The sequence below is a fragment of the Oenanthe melanoleuca genome, chromosome 4 (assembly GCF_029582105.1).
Source record: "Oenanthe melanoleuca isolate GR-GAL-2019-014 chromosome 4, OMel1.0, whole genome shotgun sequence".
Lineage (NCBI taxonomy): Eukaryota > Metazoa > Chordata > Aves > Passeriformes > Muscicapidae > Oenanthe > Oenanthe melanoleuca.
The window spans coordinates 30,548,427-30,564,890 of NC_079337.1; the positions used below are offsets into that span (position 1 = coordinate 30,548,427).

Here is a 16,464-nt window from a genome sequence, read left to right on the forward strand (position 1 = left end):
CCTTGCTTTGACACCCTGTGATGTGTAGGAAATGAGAGCTATAAACAAAGGGTGTATATCAAATATTTAGTGTTTGGCCAACACTTTACTCAGGTATCTTCTTCATGACACAGAAGACTTAATCTTTGATTTTGACTTGAGAAATTGGCCCCCTGTCAGCGTTTAGCACCTGTATGTCAGTAAAATGGGGAAATGGCGTGTGACAGGATGAGGAGTAAAGAAAAAAAAAGCCTTTGCCGTGGTGTTTCTTGCTTGTCTTCCATTCTGGTGGTTTCTGCTGACTCAGTACAAAGAGACTGGGTTTTATAGGCAAAGTATGTTTAAATGGCCATTATCTGAAACACTGCTTTGCCAGACTAGGGAGAAGAAGGTGCTCAAATAAGTCAAGTATCTTGGAATGGTACCAAACCAAACAAAATATGGAAGTTTTTCCTGATATCAGACCTCAAATGCACTCCAAGAGGTCTGAAGATCTGAGTGTAATCTTTTAAACTTTAGTGGCATTTGCAGTTGCACATGTCCATGCCAAAATAAATACTGAGCATCCGTCAGATACGTTTGATAAGAATGTGTATTATCAAATTGTTAAATGTCTCCACTGTTATGCTTGAGAAATCTCTTGTAATAGAGCTGAAAACAAATTGAAACTACTTAATGTTTTTTAGGTGAAAATTTCTTTCTTTCTTCAAAAATTGCTTTGATAAATTATCCTGGTATTTTTTTATCAGGAAATGTGTTTATTTTAAAAGTTCCTCCTGTGTCATGTTGTTAAATTCATTTATATAAAGCATAGAGGGTTCAAATATCAAAATGTTTCCAGTATCATAGACAAGTGATTTCTGGGCTGAAATGTTCTCTTTCTTCAAAATGTATAGTACACTTCTTTTAGGAACCCACTTCCTTACCTTCGGATCAGTGCTCCCCAGTTTTTCAGTGGCATGATCCTAAGTAACCTAAACACTAAAACTAAACTACTAACTACTAAAACACTATGTTTAAGAGTGATAATGTACTTCTCAAATTATGGTAGGAATTTGAAAGACTTTGTTGTATTTTATAATTTATTCTAATGTTTGAAAGATCATTTGAAGTGAAATCTAATATTGAGTGTACTTAGGATTTTTTTTTTTTTTTTTTTTTTTTTTTTTTTTTTTTTTTTTTTTTTTTTTTTTTTTAAGAGGGAATAGTCATCTGTGGAATGATTTTGAAACAGGATAGACTTTTTTGTAGTATCTTACTGCCAGTAAACACTGTGGCTGCTTCAGTGCATCTGTGAAGAATTCGTCATGCTCAGTCTGAGTGTTGCTGAGCTGGCTGTTCTGTATATGATGTATGGAATATTTGGCATAAATTGATGTAAGCTCATAAAGGCAAAATCACTTTGTCCAAAATAATGTCCTGATCTTTGGAATGTAGAGGTTACAAGTAGTGATTTGTAACTCCCTGGTTTGTGATAGTCTCTATACTTGGTATGTAAACTGAGATGTGGGTTTTTACTAGTCTTTGCCTTGTAGTCTTTGCTAAAGGCAAAGTATCAAATCTTATGGGGGTATATTTAAAGAGATGCAGGTAGGCCTGTAGGAATAATGCTGAAGCACCTGCAGATAGCCCTGAACAGAAAGATGGTGTGTGGTGTTTTACTCTGTGTGAATCTCTCTAGATTTGAATTACTTAACATGCTTATGAAATTTACTGCTGGTACATTCAGGTTTTCTATAGCCAGCTGCTGAAATCGCTGCAGAAGGGCTCTCTGCCTTTAGTAGCCTTCCTTATCCCATTAAGCTTGAGATTCACGTGGGGTGACAATCTGTTATCCGGTGTTGGAAAGAAAAGAGTGGTGGGCATGGAGCCGTTAATAACACCAGCTTCTATCCCAGTTACAGGCATGTAACAATTTTATCCACACACTGCTGTGGAGCATCGTGAGCTGTGTTTAGGGCAGACAAATACTCCTTCTGGATTTTATTTGAAGGAGTTGACTGAAAATGTGAATGGGAGGAGGGCTGGAAATTATACCATGTCTAATGTTGCTGAGTCAAATCTGATCTGCAGCCATGACTCCCTGAAAAAATATGCAAGAGAGTTTTTCCAGGGGGGGTTTTGTGTGCTATTTTTAGAAAAGGATAAGAGCCTACTTATTTAGTAGCAAATTGTAGGAAACTTTCTTCCTGCCCCTATCTTCTTTTAAAACTAATAGTGCAAAGCATTGGTGAAGTAGCCTTTTTTTCCTGATAATGTTTGAATTCCCATTATTTGCTGAGAATCTAAAACACCTGGGTTGAAAATTAATGTTCAGATTATTCTGTTTTATGAAACAAATTTGCCTTTACGTTTATTTTGTCTGCAAAATGACATTATAAAACTATTATAGATCATATTGCTACATTTTGGAAGGATTTAAAGAAAAAACACTATTTTTTTTCTGCCTGAATTTGATGCAAAACCCTGGTTGTTTTCCTTTATTCAGTGTGTGGCTGCTGAAGTGATGTGGAAGTTTATAAGATGACAAGCAGTGTTTTCTGGTTGTTAACACAGTAGAGAAGAATCCTAAGAAGTTGATTTAAGTTTTAGTGCTTTGTTACAGAAGTCAGTATAATTTGGCATGAGGTTTAATGTTACAAACCAGCAAAATACCATTGCTGCTCTGCATGTTTGCTTATGTTGTATGTTGTAAAACGCATGTTGCTGCATATCCTTCCATGGACCGTACTACATATGATCACGATCATGAAATACCTCACATGTGCTTGGTTTTCAACAGTGTGGACTTTGCAGTATTGTAATGTAGCTTGATAAACTGTATTCATCTTAGTGCTTTGTATTTTACATATTAAATTGATACCAATGCCATAATGTACTTAGTTGTCTTGGTGGAATTTCAGTTGTTTTAAATTTGTTTGAATCAGTAGAAACAGTTACCAGATACCCAGTCTACAAGAAATCTGTTTAAAGGAACACTGTCAATCTTTTAAGCCTGTGAATAGCTGCAGCTTTTAATGTTTTTTTAATGATTTTTAGAAATATCTAGAACTTCCATTTTAATACAAGATCACTTGATAAAACAAAATACAAACAACAGGCTCAGTCATGAGTATTCACATTAAGAAAAGCTTGCTTTCAGGAAGAAAGAACTACATCTAAGAAAATTATTTGGTAGGACACTGGGCAAGAAGGTGTGATAGACACAATGAAAGCTTGGCTTTGTGAAAAGGATGTGGAGAGGTTGGAGGGAAAACCAATTTTTAAAGCAGCCTTGACCTTAGAAGTGTTGTAAATGTATTTACAAAGGGAGAAAATGCCCAGAGAAACAAGTGGGGACAAATCTACTCAGTTGTCAGAAATGTTTGGAGTGCAGGAGATGTTTGAGGGTTTTGGCTTTAGGAGGCTTGTATGAGTTGTGGTACCTGGACCTATTTAAATAGATTAAATATTGGGACTTGCTGGTAACTGATTTTTTTCCCCAAACTGAGGAAAATTGGGAAGGGGAAGGAAGTTGAGAAGGTTCTGCTCTGTGACTTATGCAAAATGAAAGCAAGAAGGTTGCCTCACGTAAATAAAAGTTGAACTGAACTCACACTGTTCCTGGTTATGACACAAATTAATTTAAGTAGTGTCAGCAGAAAAACATGATTGTGTACCCACCTAAATTTGCAGACTATTGCTGATGAGAAGTAGCATGGTATGCAAAGTTTTAAACATGTTGGCATAAATAATGCATGCTTGTTTGCACAAACAAATTTGTATTAATAAGAAAACAGTATAAAATAATGTATTTAACATTTCTAGTGATCATGTTGATAATAAAATGCACTGTATTGATTGTTCCATTAATAAAAGAGAGGGGCTAGTTCTTCTTCTGCCAAGCACGAGTGTCCTTTTACCAGGAAAGGATATTTGTTAACTTGCTTTTCTTCATTTACAAAATCCAGCGTGTAACTTCAAAAGCAACTGCTTTGTTATTCCATGATGGTGATGATCTGCACATGATTTCACGTGAGCATAATGGGAAGTAATACAAAATACTAAATAGATATACGTAGTCTGTATATTTGAACACACCCAGTAATGTTAATTCCTGAAGAGTGTCACAGTGTTATACATGGTAGGAGCATTTTGAAGTGAGACACTACAAAAATTGTAGGATAATTTTACCTGAAATGTGAAATGCTTGAGATGATTTGGGCAGCTCATGGTACCACTTTCTTTTACAGAAGTTGAATGTTTCTTCATGGGAACACCCACTGATAATGTTGTAATGGCAAAAAGTAATACCCATCCCTGTGTTCTGGCAAAACACCACCTTTTTAGCCTTACAGCTTCCTTCCTTCATCTGTGTTGTAAGGGACTGTTCCTGTTATGCACTTATGGATTGTTTTGTATTTTTATTAATATATGAACAGTGCTATCATTTTATTTTGTGTAGCACTCGGAACAAACAAAATTGTTAGTTCATCATTCTTTTAGTAATTACTACTGGCAAGCTAATGAAAAATTAATGACATGCGGTGTCTTATTTACTCAACTTGCAGCTTCTGTCAGAGGTTGTCTATTTTTATAAATTACATCATCCCTACTGCAGAACTCTTGTATCCATTGGGATTTACTGTTCTTCCTTTCCCTTTGGAAGGGCTCACATTGATGTCATAAATGGATTTGTAATTGTGATTTGATTTGGAAACTCAAAGAGAAGCATTGAAGCTATGCAGTGTTTTCTGCAACTGAAGTGTCAGTAATATTTCTGAGGGTTCTTTTTTTTTTTTTTTTTTTTTTTTTTCCCATGACACTAGGTTCTGTTTACAGGTTATAGAGTTGCCAGTACTTTATGACCACTTGTATGTAAAACTTTGGCTAATAATTTTATTGCTGTTACTGACTTGTGATGTGCTCTTTTCTACTATATAGAAGATTGTTTTTCTGAGATGTACAGTATAAAACTAAATGTGAGGTATGTCATCAAAGCAGAAAGTTGTTCATGCAGCAGAAAAAATGAATTTTTCATAACTCTTTTCTAAATTGATCATTGTACAATGTAATTAATGCAAATACTGAATTTCTACCACTTACTCGACGATCCTTGTGGGTCCCTTCCAACTCAGCAGATTCTGTGATTACAGCAGAGGAAAATTTAAGAAATCAAATATATACATGTGTAAAAGGATATCCTCATTAGCATGGGGTTGTTCAGTTAGAAACCCTGTTTGTATATAAAGTACATATGGGGAAATGGTATCTGCCATATTGTATTTGTAGAATGCCAGTACAGATCCTTGCAATGCTGGCATTTCTGTATGGATGAATATCATGAGTGATAGTAGTAGTGCAGTTATTTGCCCTCTAAAGGATGGAAAGAAGCTGTTAGTTCATTTTTTTCCACAAGTATCTGAGCCAGTTATGTGACCTGAGCTTGACATAGTGACTTAAAGATAAAATTATTAGTATTATTAGATGTTTCTGAGTACTTTTAATAAAGCCTTGACTTGACTAATTTGACATGATCATTTTGCTGAGTGAACTTCAAAGCTCTAAAATAAAAAAAAAAAAAGCTCTAAAATTTTAGTAGTTAAAATATCCTAAGCAACTAAGAAAGTATAGAATTGAAACATGGAAAAATGAAATGTTCCAAGAAGGCAAATGGCATTCTGGCCTGAATCAGCAATGATTGTCACCTTTTACTCAGAATTAGTGAGGCCACTCCTGGAATCCTCTGTTAAGTTTTGGGTCTCACTACAAAAAAGGACATTGAGTTGCTGGAGCGTGTCCAATGTGTGATGGGTAAACCCTTTTCAACTTTATTGGGTAGATGTGTGTATTACAGTGCCCAGGCTAGATCCTGCTGAGTGCAAATCCCATTATCCATGGCATTTACATTTACTTGCATCTTTCATGGGTGACAGTTCAGTTCAGGAGAGCTAAGTCCTAAGTAAAGCAAGGTAGTTACCTTGAATTTACCACAACATTTACGTGTGAATTCTTTCCCTGTCCTTTACCACCCTGTTGTGTAGACATACTTTTAAAGTTGGTTTTTTTTTTTTTTTTTTTTTTTTTAATTCCTTGTATTTACACTTTCCTAATGGAAAGATTTGAATTTTTTTTTTTTTTTCATGAAAAAACCATTTTTTAAATGTAAGTTCTAGTTAAAGTGATAGTATTCTGTTGTATGCGTAATGGTTTTGGGAGCTGGGCTTTAGGATTGAGTGGTTAGCCTTAATTATATTTGAATTTTCAGACAGTAAAGTTTTGACATGCAGCTGAAACAGGTGGCAGGTGTTATGTGTATTGTTGATATGCCTGGCAGAAAACCTATACATATTGTGTTCACACTTTTTCATTATTTCATATGCTGTGTATGCGTGTGCTACAATGTAAAATATTTTACTTTTCCTTCCTTCTAAATTGCGTGTTACTCTTGAACACTGTAATTTGCTGAATGTAAATGCTTTCAGCTAACTGGTTTTAAACTCTTCAAATGATCTGTGGTGCACAAAAGGCCACTTTAAAAATAAGAATTCTGACACCAGCCTTGGAATACAAAACAGCATAGAACGATATTACAAGGGAAAACTCGATATGGTAGGTGCACTTCTACCTATTTTTATTTAACAATGCTATATCTAGGTAGCTGATCTTGTAAATGCAAGGGAAAAATGTAGTGTTACATTTGCAAAATGGGACATCCATCAAGTGATGGTAGTTGGCTTCCTGATTTATTTGATTAGGGAAGAGGAAAGGGCATTTCTTAGAATATTATATTAAGCTCTCTTTATTTGAAGGATATAATGTTGTGGTTTGACTTTTTTCCTACATAAAACCAATTTGGCTCATTTTGCTTGGCAATTACTTTAAATATAAAGAACATGTGAAATTGCATGGGGTTTGTTACCCGTAAGAGGTTTGTATGAATTATTTCTGTGCAGTTTCTAGAGGCAGGGCACAAAGCTCTCAGGATATGTTAGTGCATGGTGCATTACACAAGAGAGGATATGCAGGGGTACAAGGAGAGAGTTCTCCCAAAAGAAAATGATCTTACACTGGTAAACTCTTCAGTGTTGATTTTAATTGGGAACCCCAATGAGACTGTGACTAGAGAAAAAAACAAGAGTTATTTCCTTCCAACAGACAACTGGAGCAAGTGAAAATTGTCTGTAACAGCAACCAGCTCTTTCAAAGTTAGACTTCCTCAAAACATCAGAGATAAATAGTAAGTTACTCTGGGAGATGTCCAAATACACATTTAAAAAAATTAGCAATCTGGTGGTTTTCTGCTGGCCCCATCTACATCTGTACCGTGAACAGAATTTCAGATTCTCCCTTAAAGCTTCTAAGTAAGAAACTGTTAAAAAGCATATTGTGTTAGCTTAGAATGAAAATACTGCCCCTTCACTACTGCTGAAGTCACCCAATGAATCAATAAACAAAAAAAGCCCAACAGAAAACCAGCTAGCATTTACAGGAGACTGAAAAATCTGGGGATTGTTTGTTTTTAATCCATTAATATTTCATATGAGACATTAAATAATTATTCCTGTGCCTTGGTTGATCTTAGATGTGTTCAGATCTGTGCCACAACAATCATCCTTGTAATGCAAATAATGTCAGCGTATTTCAGGTAGCATGTTTCAACGGGGCTACTAATGACCTTAACAATGCAGAATTTGGACAGGTGATTGACCTCAGAAAAATCCCTGTGTTTTATTTTCACATTTTAACAGTCCAACAGTAGGATACCTGTGAAAGAGGTAGTTATCCATCTTCTATAAAGTTTTCCTACCTTGTTACACAGCAAAGAGTGTAAAATGTTAGGCTTGCCTCGCGTAAGTGAAAGACTTGTGTCCCTGGATTCCTGCTGTGAAATTGTTATGGACATGATGATATTTGGGAGTTTTTGTGGATATTTTGATAGTTTGTTTTTCCTCCCAGACAGTGGTCTGATTTGTATCTCAGTACTGAACCTTGTCCCCAGTAGGTATGGATGTCTAAGTGCTGTTTAGACCCAGTAAAGACAACTTGCTACACCTGTATGCTTGAGATCATGATTCTTGACCTTAAAAGTGTGTTTCCTGTTTGGCTTTAATGCATTTTCTCCCAGTTTAAAAGCAGAAAGCACCTTCTCATGTTCTCTGATGTAATTAGCATGCCATTGTTAAATCTGGTCATAATAGCGATGTGAGAAAATTTTCTAAATGTTGGGAAAAACTTCCGTCTATCCTGACATAATGCATTTTTTTCTACTTCTGAAGTACTGAAACAGTGAAGGAAGTGAAACTAATCTGTGGCCATCCTGCCAACTGAAGCTATTAATAATGCATTTAATAATGATAATATGTATAGTTTTAAAGCCATGACAATAAGCATTCAGCTTCAGGCTTGTGTAAGAACAAGTGCTTTGTTTTGTGTAAAAATCATAGGTAAATCTGTTAAACATCACATAAAGTGACTTCACAAACATACATATTATACATTATTTTGACCTAGCAGGGACATAAAAGATAAGGTTTTTTTTTTGTTGTTGTTGTTGTTTGTTTTGTTGGGTTTTTTTCCCAAAAGGGGAAGATGAAAAGCACAAATAATTATGGAGTCCAGTGAAAAGTTTCTGTGCTGTGGTGAGCCTGCTGTGGTGAGCCTTTGCTCAAGTCAGTTTTATGAGCTAATTTAGATATTCTGGAAATAGAATGTCTCGTCACAGTTTGGATGAGTGACCATCCATTGGTTTCCTTCGTATCTGTTTGACATAGTTGTCGAACCAAAGAGAATTCAATGGCAAGTATTCTAGATGAATATTGTGACTTGCTCCCATTTTAAGAGGGATGCAAATAAAACATTTACTGTACTGAAAGCAAAGCTGTGCACAGAAGGTGACAAATGAGTCTCCTGTCAGAGGGATGATTGGCAGTCTATGGCACATCCACCCAGATGAGGCATCTGGGTTTGTCATTATTTTAAAGATCTGGATTATAGATTCATCTGCAGCAGCAGTTCAACAGAAGGGCATTTGTTCAAATGGTCTGTAACATTAGTAAATGTGTTATTAAACAGCACACACCACTCTGTAGCAAGTCTTGGTTTGGTGTCACCAGTTGTGCAGTGAACATCATTATAGTATGGCATTATAGTATGGCCACAGCCTTATTTTTAAAAATTAAATTAAATAACTTGGCAAATACTGTTACTTTATCAGTGTGTTTTGGCCAAAGTGGTATTTTAGTACCTTGGAGAACATATTTGGTAATTTCCTTTTATTCAACAGTTTTATCTAAAGTTCTCAGAGTTCTTGGGAAAATACTAGTAGGGTTAGGTATTCCTAGACTGTCTCACATCTGCTTTATGCTGATATGTAGGAACTTGCTTGCATGAAATCAGGTCAGAGATTTAAATTGTTGGTAGTAAATTTGTCTGAACACTTTAGAATAAGACTTATGTATTGTATGGGACATTTAAGTGTATCGTAGCATTTTGAGTGAATTATTGTTTTAGTGGTTTCTGTTGGTGTTCTTAAATCTAATGGGAGCAACAGATTGCTACGTAGTAATCTCTGGTGAGGTTAGTGGGAGGCAGAGAACACCAGCATTACAAGATTCAGAAGCATGCTTCTGGGAGCTTAGTAGTTTTGTGTCCAATAGCCCTGAGCTTAAATTTAAAGTTTTAAACTTTCACTTCTTTCCAAGTGAGGAGGACAGGGAAAAAGATGATAGCTCTGCCTTATTTTCCTTAAAATTACGTACTCTGTTCTTGCACTCTTCAATTTAGCTGTCTTTTATTCCTCCTACACAGCTGTGTAATATCTATGTAATTGTCCCTTTACTGTGAATGTTTTTTTTAGCTACTGCATGGAGTCATGCAGTGGCAGTAAATTTGGTGACCTTAGACTGTTCTGTTGGTTTTTGACTAGGTATTCGAACATGAAGGAAATGATACTTTATTGTGTTTAAAGGGAAGGGGAAAATGTGCTGATAATTTCTGATTTTGAGGTACTTCAGGAAAAGAATGGTCTCTGTATGTAATCTGTATAAAAATTTAGGTACTTTTGTAAATAGTTTTGAGTTTGCTTGAAACTGAGAAATAGAGGTAATCTGTTGTTACAGAATTTGTCATTAACCTAAAAAGGTTTAATACTCCAGGCATTGTTGGCACTGCTTAGGAGAATATCCATGTGATATGGTGTTCTAGAATTTAAAATAGTTGTGAGACATTAGTCAGATGATCCATATTGCTGAGATCTCTACCAATTTTCTACCTAGAATTCTGTTTGTTAGTGAATCCCTAATCCTGTGGGGTGGTACTAGGATGTCTATACCTCTGTAGTTGCTTTTGAAATGGCTTTTTAGCATTCTTTTCTGTGACTCATAAAAGGACATTAGATTTCTTTTTATAAATATAGTATTTTGAAAGCAGCCAGGGGTAGTTCATCGTGTGCAATTATTGCATGTTGGTTTATTAACATTTTACTTTAGTAGCCCAAAAACATTTGAAAACCTGTCTTTCCTTTTTTTTTCCCCCGAACTTTTAAATCTAAGCAAGGAGTTCTTATATAGGTTTTGAAAAATTCATGAACAGGAAGTTGCATGTTGGTTTTCAGTGATGTATTTATGCTTCTTTGTGATAGAAGCTTTCCACAATACATTGTTCTCATGTTTTACACTGATTTAAATTCTAATAATTTTTCACTGTAACTTATAACAATTCACTGGACTTCTTTAATTATTTTTTATGAAAATAAATTATATGTGTTTTCTGAACTGAAAATGGACAGTACGTACGATCGCACCATACCCGGAAATAGTGGCACTTGAGGAGGAAGGAGCAGAAAAATGGAATTGACCATTTATTTTTTAAAACTGTTTTGACTCACTAGTTGTCTGAGAGGGATGTTTTCTTCACCTCATTTCATAAATGTCACTTTTTATGTTTTGAATGTAAAGAGGCTAATTTTTCTGTTTTGAAAACCACAAAGTTTTTGTCAGTCTGATGCATGTAAACATCAATTAACTTCATTAGATTAATAAAAATTTTTGCATTAATGTACAAAGTACTGACTTAATTTACTAACAGATGAGTAGAGGTGTATAATAGTGACCAGCATAAGTGTAAGAAAGTGTTTCATGGCAATGTTACATGGTTTGTGTGGGTTTAAGCATGTTCTCATATTACTTGTGAAGGCTTATGGCACAGAAACCTATGCTGGATTTTAGCTGGAAATATCAACTGTCGTAGAGAGGATGCATGTTGATAGTTGTGTGTGTGACAGAGTTCAGAAAGTGGTGTGCTGCCTTCCTGTGCTGGGGTGATATTTCTGTTTTGGCAGAACTTAATTTTTTTTCCTGACATGAGTATAAAATACTCAAATTCTGCTCATGGTGTTAACCACAAGGCCACCTAATCAGACTGAGGAGGGTTTTAATTGCTTTGTCAACAAGTAATATTTTTAAATTTTGTACTAGAGGGGGTTTGTCTAAGCTTCCTAGAATTTGTAACTTCTGCTACTTCTAATAAGGACTTAATCAGAAAATTGATTGTTCTCAGCATTAAACTGTTTTACAGGGCTTAAGCATCATTTGATGATTTAAAATCATCTGCACTGGCACATGGCAAAGACTTTCAAAATTCTAAACTAATTGCTGTAATTGAATAACTTAAAGAACAACTTATCTTTTAGAATACATTGAAGACCAAAGTCATAAGTGTCATTAAACTCACATAAATGCAAATACATTCAATTTAAAAGGTGCTGCGTGTGAAAGTGTGTCCATTGAATAATTGTGCAAAAAACAGACTTGATTATTTCAGGATCTTTTTTGCTGTTGCTAGAATTCATTTCCACTAATTTTTATAGCCTCATTTGCTTGCAATCATTGCCAGGAGTGAAGGAAATCAATGTGTAACAAACTAAACTCATTATCAGTGTACATGTTTATTTGGGGAAAGGCAGCTGCAGATTGTATGACATAGTATTCTGTAGTATCCAATTTTTTTCCTGTGTATTTTTCCTCTCTAACAACTGTTAAGTCTTTTCTTCTGTTTTCATTGTTGGGGGAAAAAAATACTTTGAAGTTATTGTAAGGCCAGATGGTCTCTGATTTTAAAGAATGCATTGCGAGGATGTTACAGAGAACTGTACTAATGTTGAAGCCTAATGGAAGTGTGTCATGTCCCTGGCTTGGTCACTCCTATGTCAAGTGGTACAAACCTGTGGTACTTAAGAGGTGCGTTGTATGGGGCTGACAATTTATTGCTTGAGCACATCCCTGTTACATTTCAGCTCCTCTGCAGCATGATTTTACTGGTACAGCGTGGGAAGGGCTGGAGTGTAAATGGGAGTGACTGGGACATTTCTGAGTTTAAGATACAATTACATTTTGAGGGGAGAATTATAAATGCCATGTTTATGTCAATCTCTTCCACAATCCTTATACCCGTGTTTTTTTAGTAGAATTTGTGTATTCAGTGTGCAAGGAGGAGCAGGAAAAGCTTGAAATGGTATGTTAAAGGTGTGTGCACATGTACCTCCCACACCCCTGGATGGATGTCTCTGGCCTGTGAAGGGGCGAAGCTGCTGAAAATCTGAGAGAGCTCATCCAGTGCACTGTTTGTAAATACGTGATGAAAATGTTTACAGCTCTGCAGCAGCTCTCTTCTGGGTGGAGGGGAAAGGGAGGTGATGTCTCTGCTCTTGCATTATCTTCTTGAAAAGTCGCGTTCCTTCCGGGATTTGGCGAGGTAAACGTGGGTCCTCATTCCGACCCTGACTTCAGTGATATTCTTAGGAGCCAGCAGCAAACGGATCCCTCCCCTCTGGGGATGCCTTGATCTTCCAGAGGCTGATGCCAGACACAGGCAGGAGCTTGCTGTTTTATCTGCATTGTCCATCTCCACCTTAATGAGTGAAACAGTTAAGTATCAGAGGGGGCGAGCCTCTAGGAATGTGTCTTCCATTTGACTCGAATATTTCTGTGGATAAAGGGAGGGAGGGAGAGGAGAGAGAGAGAGAAATCCACTTACATCACTCGAACTGCATTGAGTGTGTGCCTGTGTGCAGGTTAAGAGACAGACTTCAGTGTCTTTGCTTTCTGCAGGAAGCAGCAATGCCGTTTGTATCCTAAGAGGAATTTTTTATTTAGAAAAGGAAGCATTCTTTCTACCCAGGAAATGGCTTTCCTTGTGCGTTGCTATGCCAACTGCCTGCAGCCATGGTCTTCCAAAGTAAGCACAATAACGTAATTATATTGGCGTATTGCATTCAGACTCATGATTCTCTGGGTTTTTGTGTGTGTAACTGTGTTGTATTTTTGTTACTGGCTCTTTGGGCGGTAGAAGTGCTTGTCTTGATTGTGAGGAAACAGGCATCATAAAATTAAATGTCCATCAATGTCATGCTGCTGAGATTAATTGTGCAAACTTGGTTAGCTGAGTGGAGCAGAGATCACTGGTCACTACTCTGTCAGCATCATTAGCAGCCAGGGGAGGAGGTCCCTATTCGCGTGCGCTGCCCTGATTTTGGGGGAGTGGAGGGTAGTGGTGGCAGGAGGGGGGAGACTGCGTTTGTGAGTGTGTGATTGCAAATGAAACAGGAGTATTAACAATGCTTGACTGAGTGCTGGAGGCTGGTTCCTGCACCCTGACCAATATAATACTGTATTAAGCCTTTTTGAGGGAGTCTGTGCAGTCAGCCATTTTAGCTTTTTTTTTGTCCTTTTTTTCCCCCCCTCTTTCCCATTCCTCAGGCTCAGGGAACGGTTTTGTTCCCTTGAATGGATGCTGGATATGTAGGGTTTCATCAGGCTCTGTACGTCCTGACATGCTTAGACTTTGTGTTGCAAAAATGGAGACTAACGCTGTCATTCGGATTGCTGCTCTGCACTACAAGTGCGAGGGGGGTTTTGAGCTTACCAGTAGTGACACTTTTAGCTCCAGCCTGGCTTCATCCCCTCCACCTCTTTTTAATTTAATGCTGTAGAGGGTGACCTGCCATCCATAAGATATTGGTACATGATGTGTAAATTCAGTTCAGCTTATGTTTCTTCATTATGAAACCACTTGCAATCCCAGCTAACCATGGAGTTATGGGCCAGCAGGAGAAACACTCAGTAAGTATTGCAAATTCTGTTTGTTCTATCAATAACCTGTCACGGGCAAACTGCATGTAGATTGAAACTGCTTGTCGTCCTGCTCACTGGCTTTCCTGCTTGTGGATTTAATAGTGGGTTTGGAGGGAAAGCTGTCTCTGAGGTGGCATTAATGTCGGTGGCTGTATTTAAAATCGTTTTTAGCTTAGAAAAGGCAACTCTGTAGGTTCTTTTAGAATGTTAAAAATTTACTGAAGAAATGTTGTCATACTTTGGCTGGGCAGGGAGCTTTGAGCATTCAGTTAAAATCATTATGCATTTGTTAAAACTTTAAAGCAATATATAAGCTGTATAACAAGTGGTATAATTGTAGGTGATGATAAGAATAGATTTAGTCTGTTTAGTGTATGGTACTGCTGTACTGTTGCCTTGTAGCATGGCGTTTAACATCTGTGATACACTTACGCTGAAATGCAGAAACTGTTAGTAAAACATGGAATGAACAAAAGGCGTAAGTACTGCTGCTTTCTAATTGATCCCATGAGTCAGCTACACCTTTGTCATGCTTTAATCCCATAGGCTGCCTGTGTTTATTGTTTGGGAAAAATGCATTCATAAGCAGACGAGCAAACATTATTTAACAAGGCCTCAGGTGTCAGGAATTAGAAATTTAGGCTTTGCATGACGAAATGATTCTGCAAGTTCTATGAAAATATATAGAACCTTATTGCTCAGTTAAAATGTTTAAATCTTCATGATAGATTTTATATGATTCAATATAGTTTTCAGTCTTGAAATTTGTTTCTTGAGTTTATTTATGAGTATGTGTTCTGTGACTACTGTGTCTTAGAATGTGCATGGGAATGTGAACAGTATGTTCAGCAGATACACTTAAAGAGTTGTAAATAAAGAAAAGAGGTGATAGCAGGAACTTTTTGAAGGAAGAAAAAAATTTTTTTTGCAAGAATTCAGTGCTGATTGTGTAGAAATACATAAAGTAATCTAGAAATGCTTTAGAATGTGTCCAGTGAATTTTTCTTACACATGTAGCAACATATCACAGTTCTTTATTGCAGACTGTTTTTTTCCTTTCCCTTGTTAATTACATTCTAAGTAAAAGGGAGTTCATGTAACTAAACCATTTGGTGCTCATGAAATATTTAGAACTTAATCTAAAAAAAACCCAAACAAAACCCACCTTCTTTCCTCCTGAAACTCAAGCACTGAAGAAACTGAAATAGAATAGGATACTTTGAACTTGCAAATAGGAATAAAATGAAAAAGCTGCATATGTATGGGGTTTTTCTCTTCTTTCTGCTCTCCAAAGAATGCCAGTGGAAAGTTCTAGATTTACTCTGGTAGCAGAACAAGTTTAACTGATGTTAAGTAAGTGCTTATAGATAAAGGAAAAAAATAAACTAGCTTTTTAGAAACTCTACATTACAAACGCTGTCATATTCTAATTGTATAACTTTGAGTTACTTAAATCACAGAGATGAATTTCTCCAGAATGGAGAGTGGACTAAAATGTAGGAATAGTAAAAGGAAAAAGGTCAAGGGTATTCTTTTATAAATGTCCCCATATATTCAAGAGGAAGAAATCATACTGTCTGATATGCAGTTGTAGATTTTGCATGAAAAATAAGACTTAATTTAAAAACTATATAGAATTTTATAACTAAACTGTTAGACTAGGTCAGCGAAAACCATTGCTTTGACAATGAAACTCTTCATGCCTGTTCACCAGGTAGACATTATTTTCCTTGGAAGGTAAGATTGAAAGATGTAAAATTTTCATTCAGAGGGAAGGGAAGCTTGGACTTCCAGGGAAGCTTGGACTTCCAAGCTTCCCTTGGAAGATATGACTTTATCTTACTTTGCCTAAGAGGAAAACTTCTTGAATTAATCATTTCTGGTAATGAGTTATTTTCATGTTAGTGTTTTCCCAGAATTCTAAATATTTTATTAATATCTGACTTGAACTTATTTCAAGGGGAGAGGCTTAATTACTTCTGTGACATCCCCATCCAGTCTCACAGCTTGATTTGCTGAAACAATGCAAAATCCAGTTCCAATCTGGAACTGAATGCAAAAATCTACTGTTCAAGCTTTCACAAATTTCTGTGAATTAATTTTACTTAATGCTGTTAAATCTTAATTTCACACTAGTTTAATTAGGGAATGAGAGTATATGGTTTAAATCTACTGTTCTGTGAAAATGGTGTGCAATCTGGCCATTGTGTTTGTTAATCATGGTGAAAATGGAGAGAGGAAGAGTAATAAAGGCTCTTGTGTTTCCTAGATTTTTTAGATCTATAAAATAAAGTCAGCACCATCAATCAAGTGTATTGGTCTCATGAACCTCATATTTCATAAATTGGAAGAGTTTGAAGCACATATCTGAAAG

The 16,464-nt window shown here is 36.3% G+C and overlaps 1 protein-coding gene across 8 annotated transcripts in view; it reads left to right on the forward strand.

Moving 5' to 3' along the window:
• The window catches only part of RAPGEF2 (Rap guanine nucleotide exchange factor 2), a 185,249-nt gene that overhangs the window by 101,366 nt on the left and 67,419 nt on the right, over positions 1 to 16,464 (forward strand). Inside the window, exon 1 of one of the 8 annotated variants that reach the window (XM_056490308.1) lies at positions 13,471 to 14,078. The exons of 6 other annotated variants lie outside the window; for them this stretch is intronic. In XM_056490308.1, the coding sequence (XP_056346283.1) occupies positions 14,019 to 14,078 (60 nt within the window). In that variant the 5' untranslated portion in view covers positions 13,471 to 14,018. Of the gene's footprint in view, positions 1 to 13,470; positions 14,079 to 16,464 lie in introns of those variants that run through there. One more of the 8 variants, XM_056490309.1, reaches the window with a different exon arrangement.